Source organism: Hypanus sabinus, chromosome 4, assembly GCF_030144855.1.
Source record: "Hypanus sabinus isolate sHypSab1 chromosome 4, sHypSab1.hap1, whole genome shotgun sequence".
Taxonomy (NCBI): domain Eukaryota; kingdom Metazoa; phylum Chordata; class Chondrichthyes; order Myliobatiformes; family Dasyatidae; genus Hypanus; species Hypanus sabinus.
The window spans coordinates 170,135,227-170,148,647 of record NC_082709.1 but is presented as its reverse complement, the minus strand read 5'-3'; the positions used below and the strand labels follow the sequence as shown (position 1 = coordinate 170,148,647).

General features: G+C 40.0%; 1 protein-coding gene across 1 annotated transcript in view; it reads right to left on the bottom strand.

Moving 5' to 3' along the window:
- Positions 1 to 1,846: 1,846 nt before the first annotated feature.
- Positions 1,847 to 13,421, bottom strand: part of LOC132393479 (cell adhesion molecule DSCAM-like) — a 702,534-nt gene continuing 690,959 nt past the window's right edge. Inside the window, exons 33-34 of the mRNA XM_059968761.1 lie at positions 13,188 to 13,190; positions 1,847 to 2,993 (exon numbers count right to left, since the gene is read on the bottom strand). Of these exons, the coding sequence (XP_059824744.1) occupies positions 2,653 to 2,993; positions 13,188 to 13,190 (344 nt within the window). The 3' untranslated portion in view covers positions 1,847 to 2,652. The remainder of the gene's footprint in view (positions 2,994 to 13,187; positions 13,191 to 13,421) is intronic.

Genomic DNA, 13,421 nt, shown 5'->3' with positions numbered 1-13,421 from the left:
GAAGTGGGTGGAGCGGAAGGGGAAGTTGACACTTGCCAATGCTTGAGTGGGGGACGGGGAGGAGGCTTTGGGGTTCTAATGTTTTTCTGTCATTCGTTCTCCCGCGGTTCTTCTGTTTTTTGCGGATGTCTGTGAAGGCTGTGTATTTCAGGTCATACACTGTATACATTCTTTGATAATAAATGGAACCATTGAACCAAACATCAGAATAGGGAAGAAATGTGATCTAGGTGACTTTGACTGTGGAATGATTCTTGGTGCCAGATGGGAAAGTTTGAGTACCTCAGAAACAGCTGATCTCCTGGGATTTTTACACACAACAGTTCCTAACATTTACAGAGAATGGTGCAAAAAAACAAAAATAAAATCCAGTGATTGGCTGTTCTACGGGCAAAAATGCCCTGCTAATGAGAAAGGGACAGAGGAGAATGGCCAGATCAGTTCAAGTTGACAGAAAGGCGCCAGTAAGTCAAATAACCATGAGTTACAACAGTGGGGTGCAGAAGAGCATCTCTGAATGCAAAACATGTCGAACCTTGACGTGGATGGGCCTCAGCAGCTGCAGGATGTACCTAATACGATGGTCATTAAGTGTAGCTCAATGTAATACAGAAACGCGTCACCATCCCAGCATTAACCTAATTAAAAGACTATTAAAATTGACCCTTCTATTACATTCCAAAAATAATTGTGCTCAGTTGTAGATTTATCATTTAAGAATGCTGTACCAACATTCTCTTCTAGAAATGTTCTTTGCTTGAGCTTTTGCAAGAGGATTAAAACAAGGTAAATGATACAAGATCAAGTTGTTAATTATCTGGGTAGAACATAGGGTGAAGCTAACATGTTCAAAGATGGTTACCTCTTCTCATAGGCAGACTTAGACAGACAGGAGATGTTGAGGGATAAGACACTGAATTCCTATCGTTAGCTAAGGAGAGAAGATCAACAACATTGGAAGCAATTTATTTCAATTTTAATAGCAGACTATTTGAAAAGGCAAATTGGTAGGCTAAACCAGGAAAGGAGTGAAACCTTATCATAAGAACAGTGATGTTCAATAATATCTAAGTCTCTTCACAGATGAAACACCCTCATTCCAAGCAGACACAATGTACATGCATGTGTCCAAACACTGAAAAATATGCCAAATCATGCCCGGTTGAGGGGAACGAGATTCAGGGCGAGTGGTTTAAAATCACTGAATACAATAAATTTTCTTGCACAGGGGTGGACTAGCTTTTTGGAGATCACATTCCAAGATTTGGACATTCCTTATTGGTTCATGATGCAGTATCTGACAAGCTCTTTTTTTCTCTCTGCGATATTGTGTTTTAGACAAAATGTTCCCCCCCTCCCCCAATAACCTGCTCCATTTCCATGAAACGCACCAACCAATAACCTTGAGAATACAAAATCTTCTTAGTCTTAAGTAAGACCACTGGTCACTCCCTCTGAGTCACGGTTACCTAATTCCAACAGTCACTCTTTTGTAAAATAGTGCATACATATATAGTATATATATTTGTTTTGTTATTGTTGTTCAAAATTTTTTATTATAACAACGAGACTGAAAAGTTCTGCATGAGGCAAGTGATAAAATTTAACATCAGAAAATACACACAAACAGCTATGTAGTAAAGAATTAAAGGTCACCAAACTTTGGTTAGAGCTTGAAGCCAGAACCTGTCTGACAAATGCAAGCTTGAGGAGGTAGACACACATGTAGCTGAAACATTAGTTATTATTGGGTTTTCTTTCTCTCTTAAAGTTTATTTACCTAAAATAAATTTTAACCCATTTACAGTTACACGTAGACACACATATACACACACACACGCGCACGCACACACATACATATTTCATATATCTCCTATATATATATATGTGTGTGACTGTGTGCTATTATATAAATAGATACCACACACACACACACACATACATAAATGGATATATAATACATAAATATGGTCAGTAAATCAAAGGAAACATAGATGCCAAGCTTTTTTTTGACTCCCAACCTTGAGGGTCCATAGTGTAAAGTCTTTAAATAGAATAATTATATTTCAAAAAAATATTAACTAATGTTAATCCTTAGCCTAATGAACACTAGAAAAGAAAAGCTTGAAATGGTGTACGTCAACAAAATGGGCCCCAGTCAGCCACCTTTAATGCCATGTTACTTTAAGCCACTGCTTTTTGCTGACTTTGAAAGGTGGTGTGGGTACTTGGCTGCAAACTCTTCAATCAATCAGGGATCGCTGTTTCGACCACAAATGCCATTTTCCTTTATTTGTGCGATATTTAAACTATTCATGTCTTATTTTTAGCAGGTGACAGAATCTGCAATGGTTTTCCTCGCGTTTTGTTTTTTTTTTGCTAATGTCAATGTCTGTACTCTGCCTCCATGCATTTCATAGGAAATGAGTAAAAACGCCATGATCTGTGCATATCAGACAATCAGAGGGCTTCTTAAAAAAATGCACAGACATTCATTTGCTCAGACATGTCACACTCTGGATCACAACAAAGTCCTTGCAATATCTAATTTTTTTTTTATATTTTGGCAAATCTTTGATTATAAATATTGGAACCAGTAAAAAAGGTAGCTTTAAATTGAACTATATACAGCCTTGTACAGACATGCATTTGTTATACCAGTGTGTAGGATTTTGCGTAGGGGTTGTTCCCTTGTTTCAAGTGACCGCGATTGTCCAGTAACGATTCCTGTGAGCTGCTCAGTTTGGGAGCTTTGCCACGGTCTGCTCCCTCCCTCTGAGGTAACGTCGAAGTGTTGCTTGATTGCCATTGCTGAGTGTCCCTGCTAGCTGCTTCCATTGGGATTGGCTCCATGACTTGTGTGCGTTTCATGGTGCTCCTTCTCTGTGGCTCCAGACAGGCGTGCCCTTGACCAAGGTCTCTACTTGGACCGGCTATGCCTCTGTGAATCAGGAAGTCCACCCTTAAGTATGGCGGAAGATGCATAAGGTCACCTGTGTGGAGAATCAAAATGAATCATCCTTAAACACACACAGACCAGTCATAGAATCACAAGCCTTGTAATTTGACAATTTAGCCCTGTTTACTTCAGAGCTACCTGGCTGAAAATAGTCTCCCTATGGATCAATGATGACTATATTTATGCTTTATATTTAGAGATACAGCAAGGTCACAGACATTCCAGCCCAATGACCCCATGCCACACGATTATTTCAATGTGATCAATTAACCTACTAATCTGTACCTCTTTGAAATATGGGAGGAAACTAGAGCATAGGGGAAAGCCCACACCGTCACAGGAAAACGTACAAACTCCTTAACAAGAGTGGTAGAACTGAATCCAGGTCACTGACACTGTAATAGTGTCATGCTACCTTGCCACCCTCTAATTCTGGAACAGCTCTTGATTGTCTTGCATTGCTCCAAAGGCTTGACTGGGCACTTCTTGGCGCATGTCACACCCGTTCAAGACTGGAGATGCCTCAAGAGACTGCAGATGCTCAAACGGAATCAAAATCAGATACCAGTGCAAGACAGACTTTGCACAGCCTCGTACTGATAATAGTTATCAATAGCACTGAAGGCCATTTGATGGTTCTGGGCCTCTACTTGCTGGAGTTTAGAAGAATGAGAAAGTGATTCATTGAAACCTAACAAATTTTGAAAGGACTAGATAGAGTGGGCAGGGAGCGGATGCTTCCAACAGTGAGAGAGTCTCGGACCAGAAGGCACAACTGCAGAATAGAAAGACTTTCCTTTAGAACAGAGATGAGGAGGAATTTCTTTAGCCAGATGGGTGGTGAATCTGTAGAACTCATTGCCACAGATGGCTGTGGAGTCTAAGTGATAGGATATACTTAACTTGGCGACTGATGGGTTTTTGATTAGTAAGGGTGTCAAAGGTTATGGGGAGAAGATAGGAGAATGGGGTTGAGAGGGAAAATAATTAGTCATGATCAAATGGGCAGAGCAGACTTAATGGGCTGAGTGGCCTAATTCTGCTCCTTTGTCTTATAGTCTTATATGGCATAAAATGTGTTGGCTTGCAGCAGCAGTGAAATGCAAGGACAAGTTACACATTACAAAATAAATGACAGTGCACGAAAAGGAATAATGAGGAGGTGTTCATGGGTTCACAGACTGTTCAGAAATCTGATGGCAGAGGGGAAGAAGCTATTCTTGAATCATGGAATGTCTGTCTCAATAACCTGCAGGAGGAACACAACATCTTTATGCTCTCTCTGCTACAAAATGAAGTTCCACCTGCTTTAGGAAGACCACTACCATCTTGGTGCCTAGGAAAAATAAAGTAACATACCTTAATAACTATCGGCTGGTTATTTTGGCATCCACCATCATGAAGTACTTTGAGAGGCACTCATTAATAACACACTGCAATCTACCTACTACTGAGGAAGGTCGAAGCAGATGCCATCTCTTTGACCCTGCACTCATATCTGGAGCACTTGGACAGTAAAGACACCCATGTTAGTTCATTGCAGTTTATTGATCAAACCTTCATCTTCATACTCCAAGGCCAAGCAAACTCACCAACAAACTCGCAGACCTGGGATTCAACATCTCCCTCTGTAACTAGGTCCATGACAGCTTGACAAAAACTTTAGACATGATTCCCCTCAATAGCAGTGGCCCAGAAGGCTGTGTCCTCATCCCCCTACTCCTCCTACACATTCACGACTGCATGGCCAAATTCTGCAGTAATGCCATCTACAGGCCATATCAGCGCATTTAGGTCTGGCAACCAAGTAAAATACCAAAAAGTCCAGGTATCATCTCGAGAAAGTCATCTGACGTGCAAAGTGAAAATTCCAGACTACTGGCGCAACAAGTCCAATGCAGGTGCCATTTCATTGGCTCTTCACTCAACCTTGGATCAACTGGACAGCGAAGATGCATACATTAGGATGCACTTCATTGACTACAGCTTGGCATTCAATACTATCATTCCCTCAAAACTAGTCTATAAACTTCAAGACCTGGGCCTCAATACCTCCTTGTGGAAATGGATCCTCCATTTTTTACATGCAGACCCCAATCAGTTTGGCAATTTGGCAACAACATCTCATCCACAATCTCCAATGACTTCAGGAAGGGGCCAGAGCATATGCTCCTGTCTATAAGAATAATGCTGAGGTTGAGAGTATTGAGAGCTGCGAGGTGCTGTGAGTGAACAACGCCAGTAGACTATATTCGTCCAACCACGTTGATGTCATGTAGCCTCTTCTTCCTTAGCAGATAAAAATGGGGCATGTACCCTTTGGTACCTTGACAATTTTATCAAAGCACCAGAGAAAGTTTGAGAGAAGTTTGGATCGATAAATGGATGGTGGGGGTACGGAGGGTTATGGTCCCAGTGCAGGTCGATGGGAGGAGGTAGGTTTGATGGCTCGGCACAGACTAGGTGGGCCATCTCTGTGCTGACCTTTCCTATGACTCTGAAGCCAACCATCCAGATGCACCATGGCTTGGTCTGCGAGCTGCTCTGCCCATGAACGCAAGCACCCACAGACAGCTCAGTACCTCACCCCGCTCCATCTTCTCTGTCGATGCTTCTTGCTACTTTAGTAAAACAGCTAGTATAATCAAAGACCTACCTGGACATTCTCCCTCCTTCCCATCAGGCAGGAGATACTAAAGTCTGAAAGCACATACCTTCAGGCTCAAGTTTCAATCCCATTATTATAAACTATTGAGCAGTTCCCTCGCATGATAAAATGCATCTTGATCTTATAATCTACCTGTTATGACCTTGTCTAGCTGTACAGCACTTTCTCTGTATTGTAACACTCTTGTTGCATTTTACCTCTGTGACCTGTGTAATGAATTGAATTGTATGAACGTTATGCAAGACAAGTTTTTCCACTGCCCCTCAGTACATGACAATAACAAATCAATTTATTATAGATCCCTGATCCCTTTCCAAATGACTAGTCAACTATTGATAATTATTTATTTAGTTCATTTAAAGTTACAAATGATACTGCTTCCAAGACACCATCAAATGAAGTTTCAGGATTAATACAACTCACTGGATAAGAATAATCCTCACCTTGTGCCTTGTTACCACTAATTATCAATACTTCCGCCAGTTTCTTCTAGCGCACGCTATAAAACTACCTGTCAACTTCTATTAATCTTATCTTTAATCCTGGAGAACAACTTACATTTCTTTAGTCTGTCTATGCTAGGTAAATCTCCTCTGCATCCTCTTCAAAGTTTTCCTAACTATTTAAAAGTGTAAGTGCAATATTCCACCTGAAGGCCAACAATAACTTAGTCTCGTCACAGTCTTTTAACATTGAACATTACAAGAAAGATTAAAATAGCTGTCTTCAATTAAAATTAAGAGTTTGTTTTTTTTTAAAACCCTAGCATGTTCAGATCCTGAATAGTCTTGACAAGGTGGATGTGGAGAAGATGAACCCAACTGTGTGAGAATCTAGAATGAAGGGTCATTATTTAAAAACGAGGTATTGGCTGTCTAAGAGAGAGATGAGGCTTTTTTTTTCTGACTGTTATGAGTCTTTGGATCTCTCTCCCTTAAAGTATGGTGAGGCAGAGTCATGGAATGGAAACTGTCTTTTCAGCCTGTTGATTCTGTGTTGACTGTCAAAGATCCATTTTACTCTAACCCCAGCACATCCTGTTCCTAAGAAAGTGATTGGAATGTACAAAAATGCAGCTGTATTTGTCCATATTTCAGATGCATTACTGCACAGCTTATTCATTGGAAAACTTTGGAAACTTTCTTAATAACATCTATTTTAATTACATGCGGATTTACGGTAAGCGTTGTGTTTGTTAAATATCTACCATGAAATGATGCTGCTCACAAAAATGATGAAGCTCTTCTTGTAACCCACAGGCAAGTCCAGCCAGAGCCTTCTCTGTTCTCTCTGACTTGTAACACTGACAATTTACCTTTTATTATGTGTGTGTTGAGAGGGGAGAGGGTGATGTGTTATCTTCAATGCAATGGAAATATCCTCCTTCCCAATGAACAAGCTGTGGGTTTCATTTTTATAATTTTTATCTATCTGTACATCAAAAGCAACTTAAAAAAAGTTAGTGGTTTTATACTCTGACGTCGCAATCTTTCCAAGTTAGTAGCCCATTAACCATTGCTACATGGATGGCTTCTGTCAGACAGATATACTTAAGAACATTTCCTATCTTTATCTTCTCTAATTTAGTTGATATCATCACATTGAAGATGAACAGAGAATATTTATAACCAAGCAGACATATTACCCTAAATATACAAAGTGCATTATTAAATAACAACAATAGTGTTTGTTGAACTTGCAATAAATGGGAGATAATACATCAATTAACAGTTCTAACATTTAAACTTGGAAATAGTCTTAATAAAAGATGAAGGAATGGTATTAGTGATGTGATATAAGAGCTGCTGGCTCTCAACAAAATATCTGAACACTATCTACTTCATTATTTTTTCAGGACAGCTGAAGATCTCATTCTAACTGCCGTTCTCCTCCCTTTCCCAACAGGATACTTCTCTGTGAAGTGAACACAAACGCTTCACAGGCCATCAGGTCTCACCTCAGCGCTGACATTCAGAACTATATCAAATATCCAGGAATGTAAGCTGACCAGTTTGTTGTTGTCTGTCTCTGTATTAAAGGGAAGGGCTACTGATAGGAATGTTCTCTCAATCTGATGTGTTCCCTTAAAGGTACTCATCTTTTCAAAAAAGTCCTCTGTACGCTATTCACAACTAGGATGGATTGAGAAAACATATAGGAGTGACTGAGAGATAAGGGAAAATAAAACTCAACTGATATTTGAAAGGATGCCCAATGGAGACAATAAATAAACAAATGAGTCATACTGTAGAAGAACACAGCAATGCAAAATGTCCCAATGTGCCTCATGGATACATTAGCAAATTTATTTTGACAGTGAACTGTTTATGGATATATTCTAATAGAGCAACCACAGGTTGATTCCAAATTGTTGTTATGTTCTGTGATCAACAAGTTTAATGTCCATTATAAGTGAGAAGAGATATCCTGATGAAGGTTCTCGACTGTGCTCTCTTCCATAGATACTGCCTGGCCTGCTGAGTTCCTCCAGCATTTTGTGTGTGTTGCTTAGTGAGATACCAAGGTTTAGAGGTTTAGAGAAGTATATTAGAGCAATGAGTTTATTTACATAACCATATAATTATTTGTAGATATTGAGGGAAGTCATTCAAAGTAGAACTGGAAACATGAATTGTAGAGTCCTAGAAAATGATTCTTGAGGTTTTGGAGTCAGTTCAGTGTTGGGGTGATTGAAGTTATCCATGCTGGTTCAGGAGTTGTAGGGTAGTAACTATTCCTGAACCTGGTAATGTGGGACCTAAGGTTCACAGTTATTACCTTACAACCATCATGTGACAATAATATGCCAATATAATACAACAGAAGAATTCAATGAAGAGAAACTGCCCTTGATAAAACTACGTTGGCTGTCTTTGAGGATGCTTCGTCTTTGCAAGGAAAAACAATAAATTTCCAAATAAAGATAATATGTGACTTGTAGGATTAAATTGCAGGTAGAGATAATCCCCTGAACCTGCTGCCCTTGTCTTTGAAGGTGTTGAGTATCAGAGATTTGGAAGGTTGTGTTAGATTAGCCTTATCAGGTTACTACACCATCCAATGGTTCGGACAGCAACCACAATGCACCGGTGCTGGAGGATGAATCCTCAGGGTGGATGATAATGAACTTCTCTTTCTCTGAGAGCCTAGTCACCATTTATTTTATTTTATTGAGATGCTGCGCCCTTTGACCAGTGCCACCCAGCAACCCCGATCTAACCCTAGCCTAATCAATGGACAATTTACATGACCAATTAATCTACCAGCCAGTACATCTTTGGACTGTGGGAGAAAACCAGAGGAGCCAGGGGAAACACACACATTCCACAGGGAGAATGTACAAACTCTTTACAGGCAGTGACGGCAAGGTTATGTACAAACTGGATCACCACAGTCTGAAAGCACAGCTTTGTAACCATCTTTCTGGCAAGTGGAAGTCCAGACCAGGAAGATAAACACAGGTACAAGTCTATCACTGATCAATCGAGTAAAGTCACCTATGACTCTTGATCAATTAAATCGGACAATATTGGAGATATTCTGTGGCACCTGTGGGGAATTATGATTTTGGGTTGATGATCGTTCATTACAAGTGAAGAGGAAAACTCTTCTGTAATGATGAAAGGTCATCAATCTGACTTGCTAAGTCCTTTTCACTCTTTTCAGATGCTGCCTGACCTGTGGAATACAGTCATAGAACATTACAGCATAGTACAGGCCCTTCAGCCCCTAAAGCTGTGCCGACCTTCTATCTTATTCTAAGATCATTCTAACCTTTCCCTTCCACATAGCTCTCTTTTTCTTTCAGGGATATGCCTATCTAAGATGGCTCTAGTGAATCTAGCTCTACCACCAGCAGTGCATTCCAGGCAATCACCACTCCCTGTATAAAAAACCTATCTCTGACATCTCTCCTAAACTTTCCTCCACCCACCTGAAATGGACGTCTTCTGGTATTGGTCATAAACAATGCTTCCTCAAAGCTCCAGTCACCTGGGTTTGATCCTGATATTGGATGTACCCATTTTCACTCAAGTTTCGACCCATGTTTCCCTAAACCTTCCCTATCTATGTACCTGTCCAGGTGTCTTTTAAACGTTGCTTGTGTACCTGGCCCAAACACTTCCTCGGGCAGCTAATTCCATATATGGACTATCCTCTGGTTGAAAAAAATTACTCCGCATTTTCCTACTAAATCTCTCCCCTGTTACCTAAGCCTATGTCCTCTCTTTCTGAATTCCCCAACCCCAGAAAAAAAATGTCTAGCTAGGCCCCTCACAATTTTATATACTGCTCCAGCATCTTTTGATTTTATTCAAGATTTCAAGGATATGCAGTGCTTTATTTTTCAGTGGCTCTGCAGAGACCAGGTTGAGGAAATCCATCTTAGGGAAGGCATGAATAAGAATCTGTACGTGTAAGAAAAGATTAACTGCAGCAGATGAGGACTACAGTGCCTCTGGCAGGGTTGGAATACTAGCTTTGCAGGGCTCTTGGATACTTGCTGATTTACTGACATAATTAGCTTGATTTATATGAATTCATTTTGGATTTTCTTGCAGAAGGAAAGATAAACTTTGGAAAGAGGAACGATATTAAGCATGTTCCAGAAGGAGGAAAATGAGTTGGCAGAATAGAGAGTTGCACTGTTACCAGCTTTTTGCTAACACTGCTAGACACCATTAGTTAAGAATGGCACAGATGCTGAAAATCAGAAAAAAAGGCACACTGAAAATGTTGAAAATACTTAGCAGGTCAGACAGTATCTGTTGAGAGAGAATGGAAATTAATATTTCAACTCAATTAACTTCCGATGTTGCTTGACCTGCTGAGTATCTCCTGAATTTTTCTTGGTGAAAGATTTTACTTTTGAGTTTTCAAAACTGAAAATCAGCTTAATTGCTTTTAGAAAGGAATTATTTCATACTGGCTTCTGTCTGACGACGAGATGTGGTTCTTTCCTATTTTCTCAAGCTACAAATTCCTCCTTCCCTCTGTTCTAAGAGGTCGCTCCTTAATTTTAAGGCTATGCCCTGTAGTTCTGTATAACCCCACTATAGGAAACATCCTCTCCAGATCCACCCTGTCTAGTCCTTTCAACATTCGGTGGGTTTCAATGAGATCCCCTGCATTCTTCTAAATCCCAGTGGGTACAGGCCAAAAGCTGCCAAACACACCTCATATATTAACCCCTTCATTCCTGGAATCATCCTTGTGAACCTCCTCTGGACCCTCTCCAATGACAACACATCCTGTCAGAGATATGGGGCCCAAAGAAGTTGACAATAGTCTAATTACGGCCTGACTAGAGTCTTATAAAGGTTCAACATTATCTCCTTGCTTTTATATTCTATTCTTCTTGAAATAAATGCCAACATCGCATTTGCCTTCTTTACCACAAACTTAACCTATAAATGAACCTTTTAGGAGTCTTTCACCAGGACTCCTAAGTCCCTCTGTATCTCTGATGTTTGAACCCTCTCTCCATTTAGATAATAGTCCGCACTATTGTTTCTTTTACCAAAATGCATTTTCGTACATTTCCTAACACAGTGTTCCATCTGTCATTTTTTAGCTATTCTTCCAACTTGTCTAAGTCCTTCTGCAATCACATTGCCTCCTCAGTACTACCTACCTCTCCACCTATCTTCATATCATCCACAAACTTTGCCACAAAGCCATCAATTCCATCAGTCAGATGGTGGTGCAAGTGTGGAATGAGCTGCCAGTGGAAATGGGGTTGGCATGGTAGCGTAGTGGTTAACACAACAGTTTACTGTGCCAGGGATCAGGGTTCAATTCCTGACACTACCTTTAAGAAGTTTGTATGTTCTCCACGTGACCGGGGTGCTCTGGTTTCCTCACTCAGTCCAAATGTACCAGTTTAATTGGTTATGTAAATTGTCCCGTGATTAGGGTTGGATTAAATCGAGGAATTGTTGGATGGCGTGCCTCAAAGCCGGAACGGCCTATTCTGCAGTGCATTCCAATAAACAAAGAAACAAATAATTAAATAAATGAAGTGGTAATATGGGTTTAATTGTGATATTTAAGAGGGTGTTGATGGTTACATGGAAAGGGTTTGGAGGGATCTGGGAGATGGGACTTGGTAGAAAATCAGGTCAGCATGGTGTCGATAGGCCAAAGAGCCTGTTTCTATGCCGTAATACTCTCTGACTCTGGTTCATTTGTCACCTAAAAGTGTGATGAAAAGTTTCATCTGCCTTAGAATTACAAGAATGTTTGAGGAAAGATAACTGATCCCTGAAGCAAAGAATAATACATGAATTAGCAACACATTGAAGAATGTTCATACAAGCCAATAACAATACAACAATTTAGCTGTGCTACAAATTCCAATTCTCCAGACACTTTTCCTCAAAAGCATTGCTAGGTAATTCCTGGTTGCCTCTGGTGGGTTAGGGCCCAGACTGATGAACTGAGTTAACAGACAAAAGTGGAAAGATTCAGTGTTCTTGAGTAACAATGCGCCATAGTACTGGAGGAAAGGGCAGATGTGGATGTATAAAATATCTCGTCAACTGTCAGAAAGGTCTAAGGATGCTTTGGGCAATGAATATCACAAACTGGTTATTTTTGTACGATGCGTCAGAGTCAGTTTGTGTATAAAGAAGGATGAAGTAAACAACCAGCACAAGTGCCTTTGGTGGTTTTAATGCAAGAATAATGTTGGTTAGAGCAAAGGGAAAATGCACAGTCCTCAATTCATGTAGTATTTTTGAACTTCACAGTCACAGAGAGAAGATATAGCTACTTAACTTGAGCTGAGGTAATCCATACATTAACTTGTTACATACCTTTAACACCCCTGCTGAGCAAAATTTATCAGTCTCAGTGCACTACTGAAATTTTTAATTGACTGAGAATTTGCAGAAAAAGATGGGGCTTTGATTTTCCTGAAATGCAGCAATGTTACAGCTCTTCAGTGTAACATTGCAGTAATCATCTAGACCAGGCCCCATCAAAGTAAATTTATGATCAAAATTACCAATACTACCCTCAGATTAATTTTCTTGTGGGTATTGACAGTAGATTCAAAGAAACACAATTGAATCAATGAAAATCTACAAAGACAGACGAACAACCAGTGTCCGACGGTGCAAATATGAAAAGAAAAACAAATAATAATATACGAAATAATAAATAAATATTGAGAACAAGGGTTGTAGTGTCCTTGAAAGTGAGTTCATAGGTAATAGAATCAGTTCAGTGTTAAAGTGAGTGAGATCCACGTGAGATATTAGAATATAGAGAAATACAATAGGAAGTGGATTGATGACATTGCTCTGAAATCTGGTCTCGACTCAATGGGCTGAATGGCCTCTTTTATATCATACGTGAATTGAGACTAGATGGTTGAAGGCATCCCCATGTGCTTCGTTATTGGAATGTAGGACATTGACGACAGCATTGTTTTAAAATTTTGATGTTAATAACACCTTTTCTGAAAGGGCAACACTCACTCTGGACTGCAATGCAAAAACCGTTCAGGATCAGTCCAAAAGAAGGAGATTGTAGATTGGGAACTGCATGGTTGACCACCTTCACAATATCAAAATCACGATTTTTTATTGGCCAACCATTTTAATTCTAATCTACATTTCCATTCCAACATGTCGGTCCATGGCCTGGGCTACTACAACAATGACATCACTCTCAGTCTGAGGAGCAACACCTCATATGCTCTTCTGGGTGGCCTCCAGTCTGATGGCATGAAGATTGATTTGTCTAACTTCCAGTAATTTCACCCCTCCCACTTCCCTCTTCTTCCAT